Source organism: Sceloporus occidentalis, unplaced genomic scaffold, assembly GCF_023333645.1.
Source record: "Sceloporus occidentalis isolate IW3139 unplaced genomic scaffold, rSceOcc1.0.p SCAF_37, whole genome shotgun sequence".
NCBI lineage: Eukaryota > Metazoa > Chordata > Lepidosauria > Squamata > Phrynosomatidae > Sceloporus > Sceloporus occidentalis.
This window is the reverse complement of record NW_028317017.1, coordinates 6,335,048-6,357,197: the sequence shown is the minus strand read 5'-3', so window position 1 is coordinate 6,357,197 and position 22,150 is coordinate 6,335,048. Positions and strand designations below refer to the sequence as shown.

At 37.1% G+C, this 22,150-nt stretch overlaps 1 protein-coding gene across 1 annotated transcript in view; it reads right to left on the bottom strand.

Annotated features, from left to right (window-relative positions):
- Positions 1-22,150, bottom strand: part of LOC149297776 (disintegrin and metalloproteinase domain-containing protein 10-like) — a 46,315-nt gene that overhangs the window by 5,821 nt on the left and 18,344 nt on the right. The window contains exons 3-11 of the mRNA XM_089488218.1: positions 21,396-21,514; positions 19,714-19,872; positions 8,254-8,354; positions 7,612-7,764; positions 5,404-5,496; positions 4,093-4,276; positions 1,943-2,106; positions 883-1,066; positions 429-579 (exon numbers count right to left, since the gene is read on the bottom strand). Coding sequence (XP_089344344.1) covers positions 429-579; positions 883-1,066; positions 1,943-2,106; positions 4,093-4,276; positions 5,404-5,496; positions 7,612-7,764; positions 8,254-8,354; positions 19,714-19,872; positions 21,396-21,514 — 1,308 coding nt within the window. The remainder of the gene's footprint in view (positions 1-428; positions 580-882; positions 1,067-1,942; positions 2,107-4,092; positions 4,277-5,403; positions 5,497-7,611; positions 7,765-8,253; positions 8,355-19,713; positions 19,873-21,395; positions 21,515-22,150) is intronic.

Here is a 22,150-nt window from a genome sequence, read left to right as displayed (position 1 = left end):
CCCCCCGCCCCCTGTATTTTCCATCAGGCCTCGACAAATATATGTAAAGGATAGGAGCTTGACAGAAAATTTAAGGAGCCAAGTGAGGATCCATCCAAAAAGAGTATACAAACGGCACAAAGTTAAAAGCCGGATGTTTTTTTCTAAAACTTTATTTTCACTTTAACAACAAATCAGAAAGAAAATTTCTCTGAATATATCAAAAATGATATATAGAGAAAAGGAAAATATCAAAAAAAAAAAAAAAAAAAAAAGACTCATACATCACATTCAAATGCACCATAACTGGTGTCAAACACCACAATTTACAGTTTCTATCGGTCTATGCAAACTAAAGCATTTTATCAAACTGACATCTCAATACCAGTCCGCAACTAGAGCCGATTCATTCAAGGTTTGGGAATTCCGATGAACAGAGTAGGACATACCTGCAGCGTTTTCCAGGCTTTAACTTGCACTTCTTATCTTCTGACTGGTTTGCATCATAACAACATATATCCTTACACTGGTCACTGTAGCCACAATCACACTCCTCTCCTTGTTCTACCAGTCCATTACCACAGATGGGCTGGCCAGACTCTGAAACACATACAAGGTCCTTCAGAAATCTGGAACACAGTTCTAATGATTCGTTCATACATTGACTATTGATTCAAATACTTGTCAAAGAAAGGTTCAGTAACTATATATACATACATACAAAAACCAAGAAATAGTTTACTCATCTTTTTGCACTATATATTGGATTTCAGATATTTATCTCAAGTTTTAGGATTTCTACAGACTTCATGACAAGCTTTTAAGGAAATTACTTCAACAGCACAAAATCACGTTGGTGGCAATTTGGCACAAAACGTATTTAGATCTTCACTGAGGACATACCCACGAAACACAAATTGCGCTTCTTCTCCAAGACTTGGCTGATGTTGCGAACACTGCAGATGGAGAATTTGTTGTTGTTAAGTTTGTCTCCAGATGTTGCTCTGGCATACATGATATAATTGCCATTCTCCTTAAACCCAATATTCTTGGACTCTCCCGGTGTACATTCAGAGCCAGAATCATGCTGAAAAATGTAAATAAAAAACAACATGGATGAAAGTTTTAAATATAAATAAAATAGAAATGTGTTAAGTATTTTAAATGTTTGGATTCGGTAAAAACGGATTGTTTCTCTATTAGGAGTAACAAGCGTGTGCTGTTTGTTTTAGATTTTTAGTTGCGATACACCATCACGTCAAAAAGAATGTTCCAGCTAAACGATAGAATCCAACTAATTATAACTATAGGCATTGCATTCAATAGTTAAGTCATGACATCTGTACAAAAGACGACAAGTACACACACTCACAACAAAGGTAAACACAAAATGAGCTAGGTTACAAAGCTGCTGCCATGTTTTGTGTCACATGACTAAAGTGAGACTAGAGGGATAAAGCTGGGCTAAAATCATCCATAAGCCAGAAGGACACTCCATCATTGTGGAAGGCACTGCATGCCATATGGTTCCAGGACCCCATAAGTATAAGAAATAAAGCTACTAGAACTAAGTTTAAACAGATTACAAAAAGGAGGGGGTAACAGTAGGCTTTTGCTCAGGAGGCTTCCATGTGAGCCAAACAGTGTGTGGGTATATTTGCCAAACGGAAAGACAGCAAAACGGTCCATCTCTTGCCATCAGCGTCCCTGAACAGTGTTCTCACTTCTTTCTGGATCTTTTCTTAACACTTTCCACAGTATTAGGCATTCTGTGATATAGGAATATTAAAGCATCCAATGAAAAGCCTATCTCAACCGAGATTGTGAAGTTTGAGCAAATCAAAACGCCCTTTCGTATTCGTCCCTATAACGACATCTCATCGTGGAGCTTCAGCTACAAGACATGTCTACGTCTCTGTATACACAAGCGGCACAAAAACGCTTAGAGGACCGCAAAACTTACCGGAGAACCAAAGTTATGTCCAACTTCGTGTGCAAAAGTGATATGTGAAACCTTGGGAGGGACATGTGAACCATAGTTCTGAACAGTGATAATTCCTGTGTTTAGGGACTTCTTTTTGCCATCAGAATACAGCTTGCTTTTTTCACATATACCACCAGAGCTACCTGAAAAGGGTACAATACCATTGAGAAAAAAAAAAGGAGGCACAAAAAAAACAAACTTTTTTTTTTTCTTCAAATCAAATAAGCTTACCCACTACTAGTAAGAGTATAGAAATATAAAAAATAAAGCCAAGTTTAATTTGTGCATCACAGATCTGAAAATACTAGGCGTTTTTCCTCGTTAAACAAAAGCAAAACGAGTAAACAGAATACAAATCTAAATCAAATCAATATTTGGTGTGGCCACCCTGAATTCTTCTTTTGCAGAGTACTGTACACACACAACATATCCAGAAAACTGTGACGAAAAGGGAGAAGAGTATTATTCACGCTTCTTTCGCAAAGAATGTCTGTTGTGACGAATGGAGGCTGCCAGGTGCCAACCATGATGTGTTGTAAGTGTGACGAAAAAAATATTTCAAAATTAAACAAGTCAGAGATGTACCCTATAGTAACCTGCATACATTTGTCAACAAATCAGACTAGGTGCACCACAAAAAATTGTATAAGGGTATATTCTTCACTGCATGAAGTGAAAGTGTATTCCGCAAACCAATGTTGCAAAACGCAACATCCAGAAAGACATCTGACTACAAGGTCCAGTGTTGGTGCACTCAAGCAATTAGCTTTAAAAGTAATGCAGTAAGTAGCAAACAATTTTTGTTGGATTTATTTGGGAAATAATTAAGAGTTTTATCTTGTGTAAGACTGGTGTAGAATATGTCCAAATGTATTTAAACATGGAGAATAATAATAGTATCACACAAGCAGGGGGCCATTTTCCTTTATCCACACAGCTAGATTTGTTGAGAGCATAGTGCCTCTTTGCTCCGGAAGTGCTAAAGCAGAAAAAAAGAAATGGCTTCCTTCTTTAATTGTATTAAATGACTATGATTGTTTATAAAGGTTATTAGCAGTTTACAGTCATTAACACCGTCTTCGTTAGTAATGCTTGAATACATGGATTAATACTGATCAATCCTAGTACTATTAGAAAAGCTAGTTTTTGCAAAGCTTATAGATCGGAACATGGCAAACTATGTAAATATTTATTCCGTAAATGGTGTAACATACTTATGCAAGCCATGTATTTTTGTGAAAACAGCAAAACGCTTTTGTATTGGTGACAATACCCAGGCTTCAAGTACAGAGATTCTGTCATCAGCTCAAATTAGTATCGTTTTATTGTACAGAAGCTGAAGAGCATATTCTGCCTAAACTTTTCTAAACTTTTGATTTGGAAACAAAATTGTCTTTGATTAGTTTGTGTTTGTTTCGTTGGGGTCCCTTCCTTGTTTTCGGACATTCATACAAATTAGCTAACGTGTCAAATTGCCTACAAATCTAGACGCACAAAACTGTTCGGTACCCTACTGACAATACAAATATGCCACATACAGGGAGAAAAATGGTGAGAGTCTCCATTTAATTCATGAATTTTATTTTAAAATATAGTAAAAGCATAATTCAGAATGGGTACTAAAACACAATAATTCACTCGGCTTATATAGAAGATCTTTCTGCATGACTCCTCACATTATCGGTTGCATTGGACTCTTCTCTATCACTGTATAAAGTTTGTAGACAGAAAATAGAAGGGTCGACTAATACATAAAACACTGGTTTCATTTACCTCTGCTGTAAAAACATCTAAAGAGCAGAGGTAAAGCATAACCCCTGATGTCATGAGTACAACTATGTAAAGTCCGAGGAGGCACTGTAGAGTTCAGTGTGGCCACCGGATGCCTTTTTGCAGTTAAGAGAGATACATATACAAGTACATTAGCCATTTTAAATAGAAAAAGATCATAGGGACTTATCTGGGCACTGTTTAATATTATCGATTGTTTGAAATGTTTTTTAAGATGTCAATAATGCTGTCAAGTATTACTCATTCTAAACATAACACCACATTAACCACATAATAATGCAAGAAAGACAAAACCCGTAAGCATACTATAGCAACATCATAAAGCTCCATTCACTCACCAGAAGGTGCACCAACCCATGCCAGCCCAAGGACACCATCATCAAAATCTCTGTCTGTAAAGACATACGCCAAGCAATAATCATCATGATTCTGCTCAGAGTTCAGTTCCAGGAACTTTTCAACTCCGATGTTGGGAAACCGGAAGGGATTTGAAGGATCTCTTTCATCAGCTGTTGTGTTGATCTAAAACAAAATTCTAGTTTACTTTATGGCCAGGATAGGTAACTTTTGCTTGCAGTGCACAGTTTATTAATCAAAGTAGTGAACCTTAAGGACACATCTCTCAGAAAAAAAGCTAAACAAATCACAAGATAAATTTCCTCTTCTGTTTGCTAATCATATAATCCATGGTAATGCAGCCAGCATGGGAATTACTCCCACCATATGGTGCAAAATTCTATGGACCATGTTTTTGCTCATGTCACACATATATTTATAGGACTTCTAAACATATCTGTTTCACAAGTATACATGGATTCTTGGCCAGTCACCCACACGCCTGCTGCAGGTGTCATCTTTCTATTTAGAATGAAACCATCTATACTACAAAACTAAAGCGTTGAACAACGCAACACATTTCCATTTTACCCCGTACAATATGGATTCTCTTGGTGATTTGCTATGCACAGGCAGCACTCACGTGGTCTATTATATAACTGGTAGCAAGGTAGTTACCAATATTTTGTTAAACATCAACAACCCACTTTTTCTCATGTGCTCATGTTAAGCACACACCGGGGAATCATTCTTTTCCAGATCTTTAAACTGGGATGACTTCCTGTTAAACTTCAATTTTTACATTTAACAGTGCACATTTAATTGTATCCAATAAATGCTCCTCCATTAAGCTAAATAGGAATGTGTCATGTGTTTAATACCGGCTGCTCAGACTACAAGCTGAAGGGTACACATGGGCATATACTGTATGCACTTAATGTACTAGCAATGTTCAAAATGAACACTATAAAACAAAAAACTGCATGTTGCTGCCCTGATAGAAGCCATGATGCAGAGAACCCCTGAGAAAAGCAAGGAACGATATAAATCTTACGAATACACAAATCAATTTGAGTGTTACATTTTCTTTTATGGCAAAAAGTGTAGATAATTGAGGAATACATGTGGATTTTTTTATTTTTTTATTGTGCTTTAAAGTGAGTATCTACATGGTTCCAAAGGAAGATTGGGCAGTCTCAATATTGCCATTTTAGCTAGATGACTTTAGGGCCTTAATACATAATATTCAGGTTACTTATCAATTGATCTTACACTTGGAATTAAAGAGGTTTATTTATTTAATTTAAACTTACCCGAATGCGTTTCACCATGAAGCTGATGTTGCGTATCCCCATGAAATCTGTCGATTGATAAATTGTGTCGATTGCTTTTACATGGCTGGAGATCTGTTACAAGGAAGGAAAAGCCATTATGGTTCAAGATGCCATTAATTTCTATTGTTTATAAAATCAAATTTTACACACATTATTCTGTTAATGTGAATGAATATTGCGGCATCAGTCCTAGATAAGATCATCTGTGTTGCCTTTCAGTGGGTATGCATATTGGCAGAGGTGAATATGTCATGTCTATTACTACTGGTACTTTGTTAAAGAGTGCGTAAAAAAATTGATTTTAGAAAGGAGTATTTAAAATGATGATCACTGCTTGTTAATAGAGACAACAGTTATTAGTTTGACATTAAGTTGGTCATTGTAATTTTTTTTTTTTTTAAGGCACTTAGAATCCAGGAACAGTCAGAAACTCAGACTTCAAGAGGACAATCTTGACTTAACTATAGTTGGCTTAGACAACCAGAAACACTCATTTTCAAAGCTAATAAACACTCCTGAACCCCAAAAAGGGGGGATCTTCTTCATGTGCAGGCCAAGGTCTGATTTTGAACCCCGGGATCACTCACTGGTTACTACAATTCTACAATGTCTATTGCTAAAGAGATATAGGCCAACTGCTTCTGTCTCTATGGGATTGTTCTAACCCTCTGTCAGATCAGAAAGGGTAGGAACTGGTTACAAAAACTAAAATTCTTTAGAAATATGAATGAGTAAAGGCAAACAGATTTTGCTGCGTGTCACAAGATATTCTCATTTAAGAAGGGAACCAAAATCCTACTGAGGCCAATTCCTTGGAATGCTTTTTGTATGTTTAACGCACTCCTGGCAACTGCGGCTTCTATCGGGCTATTTGTTCACAATTTAGCTGGTCACATCCTAGCTATTCCTCAAATGCAGCGTAGTAAGTGCTGAAAAAGAAGGCTCCATGAAGCTCCAAGCGTGTCCAAGTGGCTCCTTACACAAGACATAATATGTTACATCCGCCCATTTTATGGCTGCCACTTTCAATTCAGCTTAAATTGGTATGATAAAGCATAATGTAGTATAATAAAGACTTCTACCCACAGGATTTGCAATCTTAAATGTTCAAGATACTGCTTTAAAACCCATTTCTACATTCCCTTTGTGTGGCTGTCCTATTTCTAGCAAGAAGTCATGCTAAAATTATGCTCCGACATGAGCACATTGGGAAAAAAATAGAACAGTATGGTAAAGAGAACAGAATGAAAATTCACACTTTTCAGTAGAAATTACATTAGAAAAACAAGACACAGGGCTGAGAATATAGTCCATTACACAGTAATGATCTCCCCTGAGGTACGGGCTGCCGCTAGATGATAATGTGCTTAGAAATACCGCGGGTCATAGATATTAAAGCATGGTCCTCACTTCCAAATGTTTTGGAGTTTCGACAGGAGACATATGGCAAGCAGAGACTGGCCCAGATTACAACGGGAACTGTCATTATCAATGCTTCCAGCATAACCAAGTCCATTTATTAAAAACAGCTATAGCTTGGGATTTTTATTTGGTAATCACTATAATTGTTTTGCAAATATTTAAAAGTTCACCACATGGAAGCAGAGATTTGTGTCTCAGAGGGGCAATTGTCTAATCTATTTCCTGTTCTAAATTTCTCTCCATTCTCATCCACCATCACAAAGGCTGCCTGAATCAATCAATAACAACCAGCCATTTAAAAGAGCAGAGAACACACAGGTTCATTCACTGCACAGAGCTGTAAAGTGTAGCGGTTTGGGGCCTATATATTTATTTATTGATTTATGGTTTTTTGGTTTTTTTTTACTACTAGTATCAGATTCAAGGCCCATAGTCAAATTGTTATGTTTTACATCACTTGCTATGTCCTGTTTACTCATTGTACAAAGCCATGGAATATGGTGGCACCACATATAAAACTAAGTAATTCAAAATGAGTTTTCAAAATTATTGTGCTCGCACTGAAAAAAGTTTGAGGTCGTGCTCGCTCTTGATGTTTTATTCTAGGATATTGGGGATTATTTAATAAAAACATTCTGGTATTTTTAAAAGTAGTCCTTATACCATGGAACCAACAAATTGGTCGCTATTACATGGAACTGGTTTTGTATACAGTCTTTTCTATTGCAGTAAATAGGGAACATTTGAAAGAGTCACTGGTGTTACCTGGGCTATAACAGCCTCTCTTGTTTCTCCGTATCGTCTATAGAAGAGGTGATCAGTCTGGATATAAAGCTGGCAGGTATTCTTCTCTGCCTGAGCAGCTCGCTTTTTCCTTAGAATAACTGGTTGACTGTCCTCATGTTCATGTAAATGCGTCTAAAGTAGTAAAACAAAAGAAGGAATTGAAAGGAAAGTATCCGGTACGCACCGCAAAAAAGGGTATATCTGTTACGTTATAAAGACAATCTGTACTGCAGTAAGACCAAAAAATTGCTAAAAATACACAACGGAGATATATTTTAGGAAGAAAATGGTAGGTCTGTACCTAGGGTAGTCTAAAATTATTCACCAAATGGTGGGATACATTTCAGGCAAGCAAGGCAGTTAATCCACTAAAAGAATTTAAACATTGGGCAGGGGATAGGCATAAGTCTATCCTAACATAAGGCAAGGATAGATTGCAGAAAATGGGCAGACTAAGCCAACTTCTGAAAAATTACTACTCACGCATTTGGCTGGCAAAAAAAAAGTTAATAAAGTAGGGCACAATAGCCACCTTGTTAGATAAGTGGCCTGGGATAAAGGTCATTGTCCAATTAAACTTTTACAATGGACTGTACAGAAGAAAATACCAACAAGCCTTACCTGTTCTGGCTCACTTTGAGCAGACATCTGATACTTCTTCATCCTTTCAAACACTGAATGGTCTGCACAGCCTCCTTGGGGTCCATATTTATGAGGATACTCTGAAAGACAAGACACTCAAGACTGTTAAATGTATGTCAAAGCAAAAAACAAACCAAAAAAACCTTTGCAGAGCTTCCATGTGCAGCCATCACATCCTTTATATATTTATTTAATAGGTGTTCTATACAAGCCAGAGGTTACTGCACAATTTATATATATATATACATATATAAAACTGCAACATAAAAATGCAATATTCCTATTTAGCTGAGCCAATGCATTAGACAAATGCCCCCCCCGCACACTCAGATTTTATTAACTATTGTTATCTATACTGTAATTTTCTATTTATTCATACAAGGTTTACAGGTTTAAATGCTAGAAACGGCTTTAGTAAGCACACCATTGGAAGGTCTAAAAGAAAACGGTTGTGGTATTGGTTTCAAGAATATGATTGTTTGTACTCGCACATCAAAATTTCACAGAATGGCAAAGTTGATGAAATGTGTCCAGCATTGTGGGATTCTCAATTTAGCACTCCTTGGGAGTAACCAGAGGGGGGAAATAACAGAACAAAAAAATCCAATACAGCCAAGAATGCAGTAATCAGCGAGGTGATAGGATGCTGTATAGCAGAGGTAACAGCAGATTGCAAAAAAACACCCAACACGTTGATGGAGACGAAGCCATAGCACAGTGTGAATATCAAAACAGCAGCCGCAGGAAAGCTGCACGTATAACAAATGTCTCTTGCATTGCTGAACACAACAAAAAAAGGAAAGAAAAAAGCCTTTTAAACGGAAAGTAGCAATGGGGGGAAACTACGGACGTATATTTGCTTATTCTGATATATTCCTACATACGGATCATACGCCATCTTTGATGTTCATACATATGGCATATAAAGTAGGGTGTAAACATGCTACAGCAGTTGGAATTTATATTTAGAACAGCAGAGAAAGAAGTAGAGATGGAACACAGTGAGGTTGTGAAGAGGGCTAAATTCAGAGTGATAGACATAAGTGTTACAACAGCACCTGGACACTATTTGCCATCTGCTTTCAGAAGCATACAAAAACACAGAATAGAATGACTCTTCCAGGTGAGAAAAGATAATAAAGCAAGTTATGTCAGCATGGGACACAGGGACATTGCTGTGGAACTCAACACCTCCACCATGTGACCCGTGTCCACTCAGATCTAGTGTACATGGAGCTACGTGACAAAAACTGGCTACCAGAGATAAAACAAGGATCCATTCCAGAATTCAGTTAACCATGGGCCTTAAATTATACTGCTGGCACCTTACTTTTTTGTATGCGTCGGCTTACATTCATCACTATGGCTGCCGTTCTTCAGAGAGAAACGGCACGGGAGCAAGCCAAATTCACTAAAGGGCACAAAACTATATTTCACAAAACTGCTAGTATTCAGAGCTCAGTAAACAACCAGCAGAAAGTCGCTTTGACGTGTCGACACGCATCTCGAGAGCGACAGAAATTATTTAGTCACCCCAGATCCACTGGCCCACTAGAAACAGATTCTGAAATACAGTATTTCTATCTGTTCCAGCTGACAAACCAGACAGCCCCTCTGACTTCATATTAAAAATGTACACGTAGAAGACACACGTGTTAAAAGCAATAGTCAGAGGACTTCTTTGGTTTAGGGTGTGTTAGAGCCACAGCTGAGCGCAGGGGTTTTACCGAGAAGATGCTTAGATTGAGAACAGTGTATTTACTTTAAAATATTACGCAAGAATTTCACAAATTTCAGAAGCTAATGATCAAAAACGGGCTACTGCTTTTTTATATTAATTTAGGAATGTAATTATTCTTTTGCCGTTTTAAAAAAAATGCACATAGGGTTGTCAAAAAGTTTGAGACATAAAAAGGAGGTACTGAGATAAAGAAAAAACAAATAAAAAAAAACTCAGTGTATGATGTAAGGATTCATTTTTTGGAAAACAAAATTCAAAAAGTATCATTTTACATCTTTTAGAGCAAAGAATATAATATCAGACCTGCTATGGTATACAGGAAATGCTAGAGAGTACAATTAATGTTTTGTCTAAAAACACCTTTAACACACCTATTGCCTATTAAAATATTTATATTTTATACTTTTATAACTACACAAAGTCAGCACAAGAGATACATACAGACTTTTAAACATCAAATTCCTACTTCAGATATTTTAACATTAAACAGAATATTTTTCCGTTTCACATTTTACCGCAGGTATTAGAAGATGATCAAATCTTTTCTACAGACACTTTTGTATATCAAACACAACACTACGCATTAATGCTACTGGAATAACTACTTCGAGGGAACATTGCGGTTAGTGATGCGGTCTATGGGTTTTGACAGAATGATAGGAAGGCTATGTTGGTATAAACTGCATACATTTCCCAGCCGACGGTAAAGAGATAGTAAATAAATAGTTATGTAATTGTTCTCAATGTAGGCAGTCATTAAACACACAAGTGTAAATATTAAATAGTCCTAGTGACAGTAAATGTTTAAGGTTCCAAGAGACAAGAATTGGGGAACAAATATTTTTGTTTTTGTATTACTGCAAATAAAAACACATCAATGTCTTGAGGTTTTGTTATTCAAATGCATACTGTGTGCATTAAGCAGGGTCTTCTTATGGATATGGTATAGTGGAAGGCAACACTAAAAATCACAGAAGTACAGCATGATTTATATAAATCCTGGTTGGGTGGGCATTAATGTCCAGGCATCAAGGAGACCAAAATGTATGTGTATTCACAATGCACACAAAGTCTTCTCCAACAGTGTTAGGGTTTATCACTGAACATGACTGCAATCGCCCATGCCAAATTCATGCTAACCTTGTAAATAAGCTAATTTGCCATCAAACTGAACAAGCAGCACAATGTAGCAGGGCACGGAGAGACTGGGCGATTTCATAAATTACTTTTAAAAGGGCCAAATATTTTAGCATGGCCATCTGGTAAAGCACATTACATGTAGTGTTACAGAGCACATCTCTATGGTTGCAGCAATGCAGCCGGCAGGTTACTTGTTGAAAGGGAGGAAAAATATATAGATCAGTTTCCTCTACACGGAAAACCAGTTCAATGGATTTGAACAGGCCACAAGGTGTAGGAGATATTCGGCTGAACATCTCCCACACGACAAATAGCGGGGGGGGGGGATCTGCTGTAGAATTCTCACCGTATGTGACTGGCCAAACAACTAAAATTATATTCCACAACCGCATTATATTCATAAGTCTAATTAATTAATATATATATATATATATATATATATATATATATATATATATATATATATATATATAAAATGAAATAATCATGTGGGGGGGTGTTTGTGCGAAGCATCAAAACTCCAAGGCAGGCCCGTTCACAGCTTCACTTGGCAGTTTAGAGAAACTGAAACACGTTCAAGGGTAATTTTTGTATCACCCTGTTGATTTAATAAAACACTGCTTTAAGATATATCACATCATTTAAAATCACTTGTAGTTTACAAACTTGAGCGGCATCTGTTAGCTTTTCAAATAATGACCCAGGAGGCAGAGCATGATGGAAACCTGGCACATAAATATACTGCTTGGGGACTGAAGCGTAAAGTAGATATTCATATTCCAACATGACCTCAATTAGCTGGGCAAGAATATTTCTATTCATATACTATTCCAACTAAAAACATAACGCATGCCACCACATGTTGATAGTTAAAGAAAATGAAGTGCTTTCCGTATGAAGACTAACATATAGGTTTGCGTTGAGCACCTATGCAACATTAGAAAAGAGGGACGCCAGGGGAGAGAAAGAGGGACGCCAGGGGAGAGAAAGAGGGACCATTAGGGATTTATGGCCAAAACAGGACTGTCCCTCCAGAAGAAAAAAAAACTAGGAGGTACACATAGTGAGTTATGAAAGTCTATGGAGGAATAGTCTAATTTAGTGCTCAACAGAGTTTCAGTAGACACCATCAACCAAAATATAAAACATGACCAACAACAGTGGAAGCCATCAGGTCTGCAGATAAACAGGGTTTTGGGACAAAATAAGTTAAAACCAGATTTTTTTTTACGCTATCCCACATTACTGTGTATAGCATTTTATGTTACACTCAAGTTTAACTTTTTTTCCATGGGACTTCCCCTTTAAGGTTGTGTCTCATAGGCTTAAATAATTGTCTTATAATTGTCATTTATATTATGTTTATATATTTGTTGCCAACTTTATTAGGGTGAGAAGCGCAGACATTTTTTTGTATACATTGTACAGCCAACACACTGTTTTTGCAGCATGCTTACACTGTTTGGTAGGGCTCGTATTATACATTTGTATTATTTGAGCCTGCGACTAGCTTAGCGCACCAACATTTTTCTTAAATAATTGTCTGGCTACAGATTTCTGTTGAGAAGGACACACACATTTTACATGTTACTGACCAGCACATGTAAAGTCATGCCAGTAGTATGTAGAATCAACACACAATGCAGGGTAAAATTTTTGTGTTTGCCAACATGTGACATTTACAAGAATCCTGGAACAAAAATTCCATCCTAGCGGCAATTTAAGAACAAAACTACACAATGGAGAAATCTTATTAGCAGACAGTATCATTCATTATTAATATAAATCTTATCAAAGACCTTCATAGGTCTGGATCATTATAAAAAAAAAAAAAAAGCATGAGCTTTCATTGGGATACTACATTAGTAGGCACTAATAAAGCAAGAGTATCGCTTAAAAAGACAGCGGGGAGGTAGTATCAAGGATTTGAATTTCACGTACTAGCGGAAAGTGCATGTGAACAGGAAAACCAAAATCAGACACACCGGAACATGAAGCAGATAAACAGAGACATTTCCATAGCTGGCCACCCCAACTTCCTGACCTGTAATATTCGTATGCTGCATGATGTGATAAGCTTGCAAAAACCAAAACAACTGAATTGTGCGCTCCCAGGTCGAATAGTACCACGGGTTACACAGTTATACATCCAGGCCATGGCCACCACACAGAAATCATTGGAGGGGTCAATGTTCTACTGTTTCCTGTGGGCCAATGAAAGGATCAAGGCATGTAAAAGGTACCATGCAATAAAAAAAAAGTTTAAATATTAATTCCAGGCTACAAAAAAACTGTTTTAGAACACTGGTCTGGGGAGCAGTTATGAAGCTGGAGGTGAAGTCTCTAAATAACTCGCTTTATGTATACTTAATTTATTTACCTCACCCTTTATGCATCATCACTGTGGCTTCTCTCTGTGCTGTAAGGCCAAGAACTTTACATGCATCTGTTGACTTCTTGTGTGGCACCCATTGAGTTAAATGCAAGAATGTAAGACTGAAGGTGCCTATTATCTCCCTGCGCTCCATTATGCAAACAGCAGAACCCAAGACTGAGTCATCAGCCCATTACTACTACTTGGAAACATCACAAGCTGTGAAGACAGATCAGTTGACCTGGGAGATCACATTATTATTAGCTTTAATTGGACTGCTATCCCTCCTAATGATTCTGTCATGGCAACAACTGATCCTCCTTGAAACAGATTTGTTTCTGAAGTTCAACCCTTTCTGTGCCAAAGCTCACTGCACACTAGTTTCCTTAATAAATTAGTTTGTACGTTATACAAAGAAAAAAAAAATGGACAGATACCAAAATTTACTGTTTAAATTGACAGATTTCCATACAAATAATACAAGTATTATTAACACCATGAATATGTCCTTTGGAAAAGAAGACACTAACAAACTATTAGAGAGTTTGTCTTATGTTGGCACATGGATTATTATTATTTTTTTTTTAAATAAGGGAAGGTAGATCCCTCCCTCCTCAAATGTACTTTATCCACAAGGCTAAGGATCACATCGTATAGGTAAAAAAAAATCATTGATATAATTAAATGGGTAAGTAGCTCATGCTTGATTGCTTTCTGTGTTTCACTGATTTTATGATTGCATCTGGCCAGGTTTTTTATAGAATATATTTATGGCAGGATATGGCCTAAAAAAAAGAAGATTTCTGCTATACATTGATGGTGCCTTGTTAACCCATCATATACCCGGGATATAGGCATTTACATGACAGCTCACCATGCCACAAACATATTGGGAGCTTGCCAAAGCTTGAAGCATGTTTGTTGACATTGTGGTGATAGTACTGCTCTTGTATCAAGCTGTCAAGCACACTTAAAAAAAAAAAAAAATAAAAAAAAAAATAAATAAAACTTATGACACAATTACGCTCACTTCATCTGACATGCAAATACATACTAAAAACTACAGGAAATAATAGTGGCTCCAGCTGCATTTCTTACATATTTAATTTCTTAATTCAAAGCTTGCAATATCTGATTTTTCAATTAACGCCGTGGGAACGGCACACAAATTCACAAGCTTTTGCATTACAGCAGCTTTCAGAAAGTATAATAAGAAATAAACTCATTTATCGAGATACCCTGTAAAGTTTACACAAGGTTTATGGTAAAACCCCCATAATTTACATATGACATACGTTGTGTATTTGAGTAACGCAAAAGACACACACAAGGCTTAGCACTATTTAGAAGAGTATAATTGTGCCTTAACTGAGCATTCTGCTTTTCTTCCATAGTCACTTTAAGTGCTCTGTTAACACGGTTGTTTGTAAATCATCACAGTGTGCACATTGCAGAACTGTTGAGTATTTAGGAAGCATCTGTGATTTGGGCACTGCAAAAGCCAAGTAATTGGTCTAATCTTGCCTCCCAGAGCCTTTAATCGGCAACCTTCCATCATTATGATGGGACTCCTGCAGAAAAGCCCTAACAAGAGTTTACAATGAATTAGCATGATTGGAAATCTGTTGTCCTGACTGTTTACACCAGATCTTCAGTCCCCTGCTGGAGCACAGTGATAAGCATCAGCATGGTAAATAAGAAAACTCATATCAAAGAATGCATTTATGCGCCCGAGTGTATAAAATGCCACTTTGAATGTCAGCTCATGATTTGTCTTTGCAATTGTCTCTGTACTCCATTTACTATATTAAATAAGAGAGGTTTCAATGTTGACTATTGTAATTTGCTTGAATTCTTTTCGGTACAAAATGTAACAGCTGGAGAAAAAACTACACAAACACTGTTTCTTCAAAGGAACAGAAATGTTAGAACAGGCCATAGTTTAAAACTAGAGGATCACAGGTTTAGATGTAATATAAGGACATTTAACTTTACCAATATGGTAGTTAAATGGAACTACTCCAATCAGAAGTCGTAAAGCAGAGATAGCGAACCTATGCCACACGTGTCACAATGGGCACTTGAAGCCTTCAGTTGTGGCACACGGCCAGGTTGCAGACTGACAAGGCAGGCCTTGGGGTGTGTGGAATCAGAGCGCGTGGAGCCAAGCGGTCGCTCATGAAAAAGCACCCTTCTGTTTCCTCCGCTCCCTGCTGCCACCTGCCTCTGTGCTGCCCTGACTGCAGTGGTGGGAGCGCAAGGCCTCTATCTTGGTCCCTGTGCCGGCATGTCATGCTGAGCGCCGGAATATGACGTCATATATTCCAGCGGTGCTTGCTGCTTAACTGCTAAGCACTGGAATGACGTCATATTCCAGGACTCAGCAGTGAAGCAGCAAGCACTGCGGCGCAGCAAGCACTGCGGCGCAGCAAGCACTGCGGTGCAGCAGCGAGGCAGATTCCTCGTGTTCCCACTGCAGGGTAAGTGAACTACAAAGAGGGGAGGGGAATAGTGAGAAGGGGGGGATAGTAACATTTTTTAAATAAAGAGCGAGAATGAATAATTAATGTGTGGATGAATTGTAAGAATGAATTAAAGTGTGGGTGAATTGTGTGAATAACCGAGAATGAATGAATTAGTGTGAATGAATTGTGTAGGAATGAATTAATGTGTGCATGAATAGCTAGAGTGAATGAGTGACTCCAATATCATTTCGGTGCAAATGCTAATGTTTTCTCACTAACAGACCCTCTTTTAATGCTGACACATTCTATGTTTTTATGCTTAAAAAACAAATATATGGTCAAATTGATGCACACTGTTGTGCATAGTAATTTTGTACCGAGAAAAAAACTTCCTCTCCATGTTTAATATGCAGTGTTGGCACTTTGAGTTCTGCAACTTGGTTTGATGCAGAAAATTGGGCACTCGGGCCCAAAAACATTCGCCATCACTGTTGTAAAGGATAATACAGTAAGGTAATTTAATCATGTATGGCATTAGACTATCCAGAATCAAAGACAAGATCAAGTTTTTACCTCAGGAAATGGGCAAACTAGATGGACCAAAAGGTTCTTATCTGCCGTCTATGTTTCGATTCACACTGTAGAACTAGTATTTATATTACATTTGGATGGGGTCTGATGTTTTGAGAGAATACATGATGAGAGACATTGGTCCTTATACCTAATCTACAGTGGCAAAATGACCGCTATGGTTACTGCACAACAGTAACATCTGTTACATCCACATCAATGTTAGGTTTCTGACATGCTGGCAGAGCACAACAAAACATCCGAGTGTCTTCACACAGAATAACCTTTACTGCATACCAAGACTTAAACCTACAGCATAATTTTATTCAGCTAGGGAATACTCAGCTCTGATAAAGTGCTCTACAGCTCAAGAGTTCCTTTAAAAAGTTGAAGAAAATTAAAGAGAGAAGTGAAGTACGATAACTATGGTTTACAAGAGTAGTTCAATAAAGCAAATGTTTACTTTGTAAACACTTAACCATGGCATAGCTGTCTGAGCTGTTATGTGTAAGACTGTATTACCTTCTGTACATATTACATTATTACGGAGATCTAATTGTATCCATAAGTTCCAAACAAGTGAAATATAATTTGAATTTGTGGGTTTTTTTGGTGGGTAACTTAACATATGGAGAGTTGGAGTTCATGGCGTAGGAGGTGTTAATAGAAATTTCAATAATAATGAGGACAAGCTAATATGCAAATTCTAGAGAGCCCCCCTAGTCATGTCTATGAAAAAATGAAGTTGCATTGTTAAAGTAAAAAATACATCTCATCATTTTCGGTTCTATAGCTCTTATTTAGAGTGAATATCCAAGTTATCACTGATCAGCATAGCAGGCCCAGCAAAGCTACTGATGACACATTTTCCACTCAGAAATCATTTTTTTTGATATCCGTCATCTCTGCCCTCTAAAACACACCCAGCGCATGAAGCGCAATACAGAGCTTTTCTAATTAAAGTGGGCACAGGGACTGTTTATAAGTACCTTTATATCTGCTTAAAGAAGTGATAGTCTAGGCATAGTAAAATATGTAAACTGGATAGTGTTATATGTGTAATAATCCCCAAACACTAGGGTCTCTAAAATTAAAGAATATGATTCGAATATGAGGCAACACATAATCACACCACATAAATCTCATATCAAGCTTCTTTAAGGCTTATACCCTCACTTACAGATAAGCTTGAATTAGAGTTGTCTTGATACCAGGCTTAACCTCTAACTCATGCGGTTCCTAATGTGGGCCTATTTTTATGGCTATTACTAGACAAACTAGCCTATTAACTTCTCACCTAGTAGAAATGCATGGTAAAGTACCATGAAGAGGTCCTATAAATAAACTAAACCTTAAATGAATTGTGTACATAAAAGATAGAAACAAATCAGCTAGAAAAGAAACATTTGATCCCTGATAAGAACCATCATGCGCATCAAAGGTGGGTTTTTTAACTGAAGTTCTTTGCTTTATGCTCTAAAAGGAATAATAGCTTGATTTTTGAAGACAGCAAAAATACCAAGCAAGGACCCTTTAGAATATAGTGAATTTTCAGTTGAATAAACACCTGTAACTCATCCAGAGAACTATGTAGCTATGTAACTCATCCAGAGCACTCAAAAAAAAATAAAAAAAAATGAATTCCTCTGCACCTCTGAATTCTTCTGAAAGGACAAGTAGATGCAATTTCAAAAATTCTTCTCAATTCAGCTGCACTAACTATATATTTAATCACGCTTTAGTTTTTCAGCCAGTAAAATAAAAAATCTGAATTTGTCAATTTCCTTACTCGCCCCTGGTTAGCATACTAGTCATATATACTGGATAATTTAGAGGATACTAATTAATCTTACTAGCAATCTTCATGAAAAGACTGCATTATAATAACGAATAATAATAGTGATGGTCTGGTTAGTATGGTTTTTCAGAAAATGTATAAATAAATCACCCTTTAATCAGTATGCAGAGTTTATAGCTGATCGAAAAACCCAAGCCAGACTTCTACAGAGATAAAATTCCTTTAAAACCTCAAAATTGTAAAAAAAAAACAACAAAAAAAAAAACACTAAAACCAACAATGTTTTTAGGCTATAAAGGCTACATGTGTATTTTATTTATTTATTTTAGAATCTTTTATATAAAAGACCACAAATGCATTCAGTGTACATAAGCATTTGAAGTCTGGATCAAAGATTTAAAGTACAAAACTAACCTAGTGAGCAAATCTGAATGTAAAGCAATTTACCACCTGTGGCGGAGTTTGCCTACTTTAAATGAAATGTAAAAAATGAACAATCTAAGAGTGCACAGTCTAAAGCACAATTCATATTCCATCATATGGAATATGTAAAGGCAGGGTACCTTTTGGCTGAACTTTGGTTATCAAACATCTTTCCAGCCTCCGGGTCATAAAGCAAATTCAAGTCAAATAAAAACACTGAGAATGGAAACGTAATTATCAATTCTCCATCCAGTAACCGCTTGCACACGTTATGCTTTTCAACCACAGGAAGAAATGTAAAGCGGATTTACGGAAAATCACATTATTATCCTTTATTTATATAGCGCCAACAGTTTACGCAGCGCTTAATACAATACATAAATTCAAGGGATATGACAAGACAAGAATTGACAGACAAAGACAAACCGATACATTTGGTGGAGAGAGCCCTGCTCGCAAGCTTACAATCTAGAGTTCGTTAATGTAATTGACAACTTTGTTGTTTTAGGCTTTCAACATTTACTTATTTTAGAGCAGAATCCCTTTACCCAATTCCACATTGGGGAGTACGTAATAAAGCATGTGTTGATGTGAGACATTCCAGCTTCCTGGCTCCTCCAATGCATTATGAATAGACAAACTCAGTGAGTTTTTCCTGCAAAAGACCCAAAGCTGGCCCTGCATAATATATAGATAAAGAGGCAATTTAATCTCATCGATGGTTTAACGGTGGTAAAACGGTGATAGTAAAATAAATAGTGCCTGCTTCACTTATGAGGGCAAAAATGCCTTAGTCTTAAGGGTTAACCAATGACCCCAACATGCATACATAATCTCTATTATATTCATATACAATCTCCAGGGACTTTTTGTTGATTAATACAAAGCTAATCACTCTATGACTATGCAACATGGCTTGCTTACTTACTTATATCATCCTCATGATAAATGACAGAATGAAATTGGACAGCTTGGTCCTTCAAGTATCTCTCTGATGGCTCTACGTAAAATTTTCCTTGAGGGGTGACAATGACTCCTTCAAATCTACCACCATAAAGAGACCCATGACTCTTTGTCCCTTGTTCACCTATAAAGAAAAGAAACACATGCGATATAAAACATGTAAGCAGGTCAAAACACAAATATTATGGGAGGAGGAACATTAATGTTTTTTTGCTTGCTTTCAACAGACCCAATGTCATCTCATTGTGAAAAGGGCACAATAGCGCAATAGGCAGGATAACATCTTTCACACAGAAACACTGTCCAGGAGCCTCATTTTTTACATTAATATAAAAATAAAATTACATTTATCTTATCAAACCATGTCAGCATCAAGAAACGGTACTCAGGTGCTCGGAATGCTGGAGACAAGAGAACGTATTACTCTGTCACTACAGAAGCGAAGATTGAGCAGCAAGTCATTAGGCTTATTTGTTCAAAATAAATAAGAATTATCGATTCCCCTCCTTCCAGGATGCCAAGAAACTAACAACCGATGTGAAACTCATCACATTCACACCCAACAGTGTGGGTTCCTGAAGACAACAAGACCACTGGACCAACAAAGGAAGTTAGTTGATAGGACTAAAAAAAAAAAAAAAAAAAACCCCAACACCCTACCCCCGAAAGAAAATCCAATAAAATCCAAAAATACATTGTCAAAATATTTGAAATGTAAATTGTACAAGACATCTAAGTTGAGAGATACAAAACAGAAGCAGTAGCCAGCCGAATATAATCAGGACAGTAGAAAGGTCAAAATGTATTTCTACCACTGAAGACATCAGGTTCCTGATTTGCCAAGTGTACACTATGTCCTGTTTACAAAGCAATAGATTTAGATGTTTGGGGAGTGGAAGAAGCAGAAGCATAGTAGCTTGCAGTCCATCTTTCCCATGTTTCAGTGTCTAGCTATAGAAGAGAAAAAAAAAATCTAAAGAGGAGGGAAATGGGGAATAGTGATTTGCGGAGGGGCACTTGAGTCATAATTTCATGTTAAATGTATCCTGGAGTCCATTTCGCAATTTACTGCATGCTCAGGCATATTCTTTAGTTATTGGCAATAGATAACGCTCAGTACCAGCTCCAAATTAAATGAAAGGGAGCAGCAGCAGCAGCTTTTCATGAAAACACTAGCGCACGCTGCTGCAACAAAAACAGACAAATATGTATTTATCATAAAAACGCTAACTTGCGTTTTGGCCCAGGCAGGAGCTATTGTCAGGACAGAGCAACAAAACAGCAAATTATAGGCTATATACTTTAATGCCCCGAGATGTTTGCCATTTTACCATATGCTGGTTTAATCAAGATTCCTCTTTTTCGGGTTTGATGTACCCACACATTAGACAGTTTTTTTTTGTTTTTTGTTTTTTTTAAGGACAAAGAGGGCTTTCCTTTGAAACCATAGAAAACCACAAAACAATGAGTGATAATACGTAAAAAAGAAAAAGAAAATGCATGTGAAAAGTATAAAGGGGGGTTCAGGTAAAGAACAGAACAAAAAATGAATACCAAGTCATTGTCCTGTGTCTCTGCTACACGAACGGTTATATTAAAAGGGATCTACAAGAAAGGTATATTAAAATGCTTTGAAATGCTACTTACCAAATAAATCTCCAGTGTATATATAAGAGGTATCGTGATCGACTACTTCTCCTCCAACTTCCAGTTTAAAATCAGGAGCAAATAGAGATGTGTCCCTTTTCATGCGAAGGTTGAAGTGCCTACAAATAAAATGCACAGGTTTCAGTCATTGTAATCAGAATTGCCTTTCATTGAGTAACCAAACATTTTAATTACAAAAGGGTTAAACTATGACACTTTCAGTGCTGTATGCACCCTATTCCCAACAAGCCAACATGTCCTCCCTGCTTCTCCGGCCCAGAACGATACTATCATACCATTTTTGCGTTTCAGTCTGGGTTCAATCATTAGCTCTTGGAAACAGGAAGATGAAAATATTCTAAACTCACAAAAACTGCCTGTTGAAGCCTGTACGATTATAAAATCGGTATAAAAAAAATTAATGAAGCTGTGCTCTCTGCCGTAATGGGCCACTCAGCCATCTCTATTAAAAAACATTCTTCCTTAATTAAACAGGATAAATCATTGGTGCACCTTGGGAGCCATATTAACTGAAATTATATATATTTTTATATACAAATAAATACATGTAGCTCCACATGCAACAAACTGCAATGCACGGTGTATTCTGACACCTTTCTATCAGAACCAGCATTAACTTTTTCAGCAATTTAAGCTACAGCAGCTCATCTGCGGGATTTGACCACAATGGCCAGTCTTCACCCTCCACGTGCATCAATGAGCCTTGGCTACCCATGACACTGTTGGTTCACTGA